We start from the raw sequence: 5,564 nt of genomic DNA, 5'->3' as shown, positions 1-5,564 counted from the left end.
CCCATTGGCCGCTCGTCCGAATCAAGTATTCTCTAACTAACGCCAAAGGCGTTCCTTGTACGATAGGGCCTTATGGCACTAGCGTCCAACTCAGTTAAAATACTGATCTTTACCTAAAAACGGTATTCTTCAATACCACCAAATTGTGGACTTCTAACTCCTTGAGTTAGTTAGTATATGACGCGGTACCCTATAGGGACCTAGCATCGTTACACTGTATGCGTTGCACTACCAAAAGCAGGCGCCTTTCCTTTTGCAAAAGTGCCGCTTCACCAGACGCTTCCTCTTCCCGTGGCCGTTTCATGACCCCGTCTTGCAAGCAAAGTTGTAAGCTTCCAGTTACATCATAACAGCCACCTATTCCTCCGGGCCTGCTTGCCGTGTGCGACTGTGGCCAACATGCCCTACTGTGCAGCGTGCTGGCACACCGTGGCCTTTCACCGAAAAAATTACATACACTTGTACACGCGCATTTTGAGAATCGCACGCGCGCATCCGCGCGGTAAATTTCACGCCTGGCTTTTGGGGCGTCTTGTACGAACGGTTTATTCGGCACAGTACGACCGGACACATTTGTGCGAGGGGCTGCTTAACAACGGTGGTACGACAGCAAGAAAGCTCCAACATACCGAGCATCCGTGCAAATCAGTTCTCTCTCTCATTACCATTTGAACGTCTCTTCGCTATGGTAGCGGGTAGAGACAACCAGGAGCCAGCCAAACTACACCGACCCGCCGTGGACAAGAAACAACGAAGCGTACCCAGAAATGGAGAATGAGGTTCTTTATTTGTCAGGCTTTGTCCCTGTCAGCGGCACTGGGCCACAAGAGTGGTGTCGGCGGGTTGACCGGCTGAGAGAAGGCGCGACTGAGGGCGTTTCTCGCCTTCGTCAGGATTTAAGCGAATAACAGCATTCCTGTTATCTCAATTCGTGCCAGCTGGGGCAACTGCTGAAGAGAAAGGCAAGCAAGCATACCGGGTCGACCGACCCATTTAATAAGCAGCGACCGACGGACCAGTCGGACAAACCAGGAAGAGCGACAAGTCATCCATGCGAAATAATTTACCGCAATGAAGCGACGACAGAGCACCCGCCTCAGTCCACCCCCATCTGACTTTCCTGACCTTGTCATTTTGACTTGCTCGTAGTGGGCACTGGCGAGGCGCGCGATTGAAGGCGACGGGGAGGAGATCAATCCCCCAGACAGACCGGTGAGTGGTTAGTTTGAGAGACCGGCGGGGTAAAGAACGCGGCAGCGCACACTCACACCCTTTGATTCAAAAATGCAATGCAACGCGAACTAGGCAACGTGAGAGAGATTACGTCCCGTTTGGAGAAGCGGTACCCCAGCAGCGAGAAAACATGCTTTGCCTGACGGAGTATGCCTAACTTGTCACGTGTAGAGGCAGGGACGGATCCATCCCGCGGCTCCAACCCTAGCAACACGGTGGCAGTTGTTCCCTCCAGTGATGTGGAACCGACACCTAGTGATGCGGAGGTTGACCACCTTAGCAATTAGGAGGTAGACCATGGCGGTTTCTCTTAGTGTTTATGGAGGCCGATCCTATTAGTGTTCCTTCGGGAGCTGACTCTCCTAGTGTTTTGGAGGCCGACCCTCCTAGCAAGTGGAGGCTGATCCTCCTAGCAAGCTGGTGGCTGACCCCCTAGCGAGTGGGAGGCTGATCCCCCTAGCGAGTTGGGGCTGATCCCCCTAGCGGTGGGAGGCTGATCCTCCTAGCGATTTTGGGGGCTGATTCCCCCCCTAGCGACTTGGAGGCTGACCCTCCCAGCGAGCCGAAGGCTGACCCTCCTAGTGAACCGGAGGCTGACCCCCTAGCGAGCCAGAGGCCGACTCATAGCAAGTCGGAAGCAGACCCGACAATGTGCGAAGTAATCCCTTACACGAATTGCGCCACAATATTCAGCGGACTTGAATTAGCACACCCGATATTAAGATGGCGAGGCAAGACGGGGTGGGCTAGACCAAACCCTGGTGGCCTGCACCACCTTTCCATCCCTACAGGAGACCACCATGCATGCAAAACAACTCCAACAAGCCTACAGAGAAACCCCCGACGACCAAGGAGACACACCCCATAGCACAACTAATGCAAGCAACCGTGGCACAACATGAACGGCCGGAAAGGGGAGATCCTCAATTGTGTGATGGCGGCCCGTCGAGTCATTCACCCGAGCGAGGGGCAGGAGGGCGTGAGAGCAGAGACATCGCATTGGAAGGTCGTGAGAGACGCGTGGTGGGGTTGGAAGAGGCCCCCACCACTGCACACGTGAACCTACTGACTGACCAACAAGCAGCCAACCAGGGGCCAGATTCTGGAAATTCCCGCCAAGTGGGACCCCCGAGAGTGCCTCGTGGCCTGGGGAAAGGGTCACCCCTGCACATGCCCTCAGTCCAACTTCTGGGATTGCCGACAGCATGTTCGCCTGCCGCTAGGCAACAGCACCTAGATACCCCAGGAAGAGCACAAGCCACAGGTGTGAAGGCTGCAGTCGACCTCCTCACCATGTGGAAAGCAGCGGCCTACCCGGCAGACCGGAACCCTGCCCACTGAGACCTGTTTGGCAAAGCAACCCGGGAAGGCCTGAGAACCCGAACTCCACTTGAAGCGCCACCAGTGGATCAGTTTCTGGCGACAGCAGACGAGGGCGGTAGGGCAGCAGGCTCCCAGCCCTTGGCTGCAGGCGCTGCAGGGTGGCAAGCTCGGCGGTTGGTCTAAACTAATATGTGCTACCAGATCCTCCACCAGCACAGGTTAGAGGGGCTGCTGGTGGCGCATGCCGCAGGCATTCTGGACCTTGATGGCACGTTCTTGGCTGTGAAGTGCGGAAACGCACCATTAGGTGGTGGGCAGGAACCCAAGCCCATGGGGGCCCAGTTTCCCACCCTTCTGGAAGGGTGACAGGCAGCCCGGCCCCTGGGGCTGCCTGTGAACGGGAACCCGGGTAGCAGAGTCATGGAGTGGGATGGCCACAGCAACCCTGAGGCTGGTGTTTGGCTTACCGCCCCTTCCCGACTGGGAATGTCAGGAGTACCCAGCAATGGCAAGACAACGTGAGAACAGCAACTCATACCCGGCGGCAACCGGCAACCTCAGCTGGGACAATATGGGCATACTGTTCACTCAGAAAGGCGCCCCACACATGGTGGCCAGCCCAGCACTGGTGCAGGGCCACAGGGGCCAAGAGGCGGAGCCAGGCAGTTTGCCCCAGCCGGGAGGTAAGCTCCTCCTCGGTAACGTGCTCTTTGGACCAGTAGAGTCCGATGCCCATGGTGTGAGTACCCGCAAGATTGAAATGATGCCGGAGCTGCGGCAGCTGCAACCCGCATCCACGGGATTGGGAGGCAAACGCCAGCATGGATGGCACTACACATACACGCCACCTGGTGGACGCTATTGTGGGCGGCGTATTAATGTCCCTAGGCGCCCGAGCCCCGTTAATGAGTGTCGTGAGTGCGGTGGAGGCAGTCATCCGGGGGGCAGCAGAGCCCCTCATCGGTGACTTCACGACAGTGTTGACGGGCCCAGTGGGACTGTCATACACCCAGTGGGTGGCCGACCGCCTAACCATGAAGCTGCAAGAGCTGCTCACCCCATTAACCGCTTATTCTGCGACCTACAATGCAGATGTCCTCATGGTCAGCAACAGGCTGGCCACCCTACTGGGCAGATTAGAGATGGCCGACTGCACTTTAGGTCTGCTGGACCTGCACCACCCCCAACTAGATGCCCCGCAACACGCATGGCTATTGGCCGCAGCATCCGAGCTCACCAGATGCACCGTATGCAATGCATGTATGACTGAAGAAATGTGGGCAAAAGGCTTCGGCCCACAACTGGGCTGCCTGTGGCGCCTGCTGGAGCGAGTGGAAGAAATGGTCAAGCTTTTGCGACCAACACACATCATTGCACAATACCACAGTGGCTGGCAAGCAAGCAATGTTGGGTGCACACGCACCCTGGATAGCCCCCAGGGTGGGGCGATGGGTGGAGTTCAGGCGGCCGGAACAAGGAGCAGGTTCAGCAACGGGACTGGTGGGGGGGAGGGCCGACAGGGCGGGGGCCGCCAAAACGGCACCCAAGCAGGGCGCGGCAGGCAAGGGCCCGCACCGTGGCAGGCGGCCCTAGACACAGTGAAAGATGAGCTCCGGAGGTGTAACCATCTGGCAGAGCTGTGCCAGGACAGCGACACCATGTTCTGGACAGCCAAGTCCTTTCGTCCAGCAATTTGCTGCAATGTGGCACTCCTGGGGAGGCAATGCCCGTATGGCGGGGCCCCAGGCTGCAAACTCGTGCATGACAACCTCCAGCAGACAGCAGGGTGCTTGGTGACTGAGTTGGCGGCAAAGAGACAGGCAGGGCCCAGATTTGGCGGGGGCTAAGCGGTACTTGGCGAAATAGTACGGGAAGCTAGGGTGGACCTAGTGTTAGGACACCTAGTGTGGAGGTAGGAAGGCGTGATTTGTGGATGTGGCGCTTGGGAAGAGAGGGCCACGGCATCTCGTTGCTATCATTAGACCTGGTAAGGCGCAGGCGTTTGATTGGCTGTTACCTTGACTTTGGCTGCCGACGGCGATTGGGAGTAGCGACTGCCCAGAGAGAGCGCAAAAAGGAACGCTAGACCCAGACCCCAGTCAGATCGGGATGGGCAAGAGATTGCACGGGGCTGAAGATGAGCCTGGGACAGACCCCCTAACACCCGAGCTAGACGGCCAAGGTGCGACCCGGAAGAAGACACGCTGCTGATGTTCTTTAAGAAAGTGCCTGTCACCAACACCTTTCTGCCCGATATCGCGTTGCCTGCACCACCCGAGATGGACCTACCACGCGCAGCAGAACAGCTGAACCGGGCATGGCTCGGTATTATCGCGGCAACACAGGCTGAGACCTCGGACACACCACTGACGCCCAAAGCGACATTCGAACAGGAAGCACGGAGTGCAGCTCGAAACCCAGCTGAGTTCCAGCCAGGTCTCCCGTGAGCATGCAGCCCGTTATGGTGTCGCTACTTCGAACTCCACAACGGGACACAATCACTAACTTGCAACCAGCGCCTAGTGCTAGCTTTCTTAGAGGAAGGGGTGCACTTCACCTGGGTGGGAACGCCCAGCTTGGGGCCCTCTGTTCCCCCACAGCGCCGCAAGAAGCACTGTATAGTCCTCCAAATGATCAGACAAGCCACTGGCCACAAGGTGGACCCAGAAACTTACATAACCGGCAGAATGCTGCATGCCATCCAGTTCCCCAACCACCACAGCACCAACCTGCATAGCGCATTTGTCACATCAGAAATCCAGAAATGCTTGGACATGGGGGTGATGCGCAAGTGGCCCTCAGAATGGGGACCACCGACAGTGGTCAATGGCCTACGGGTGGTAGAAGGCAAGAAGCTGCACCTATGCATGAACCCCATGTACCCTAACCTCTTCATGGAGATCCCGCCGCTAAAATACGAGCACATCTCGGACTTGCCAGGCTTTCTGCGAAAGGACGATTTCCTCTTCACAACAGATGACAAAAGCGGTTATTAGAATCTACTGCTG

At 57.1% G+C, this 5,564-nt stretch overlaps 1 protein-coding gene across 1 annotated transcript; it reads left to right on the top strand.

Moving 5' to 3' along the window:
* Nucleotides 1-2,131: 2,131 nt before the first annotated feature.
* Nucleotides 2,132-4,403, top strand: VOLCADRAFT_89073 (uncharacterized protein; the record flags this gene model as incomplete). The annotated part of the gene is made up of 4 exons (XM_002948770.1): nt 2,132-2,256; nt 2,775-2,866; nt 2,973-3,470; nt 3,649-4,403. The coding sequence occupies 4 exons, from the start codon at nt 2,132-2,134 to the stop codon at nt 4,401-4,403; spliced, it is 1,470 nt and encodes a 489-aa protein (XP_002948816.1).
* Between the last annotated feature and the right edge of the window lie 1,161 nt (nt 4,404-5,564).

The sequence above is a fragment of the Volvox carteri genome, assembly GCF_000143455.1.
Source record: "Volvox carteri f. nagariensis unplaced genomic scaffold VOLCAscaffold_11, whole genome shotgun sequence".
Taxonomy (NCBI): Eukaryota; Viridiplantae; Chlorophyta; class Chlorophyceae; order Chlamydomonadales; family Volvocaceae; genus Volvox; species Volvox carteri.
The sequence above is the reverse complement of the archived record's forward strand: the minus strand, read 5'-3'. Positions and strand labels throughout refer to the sequence as shown.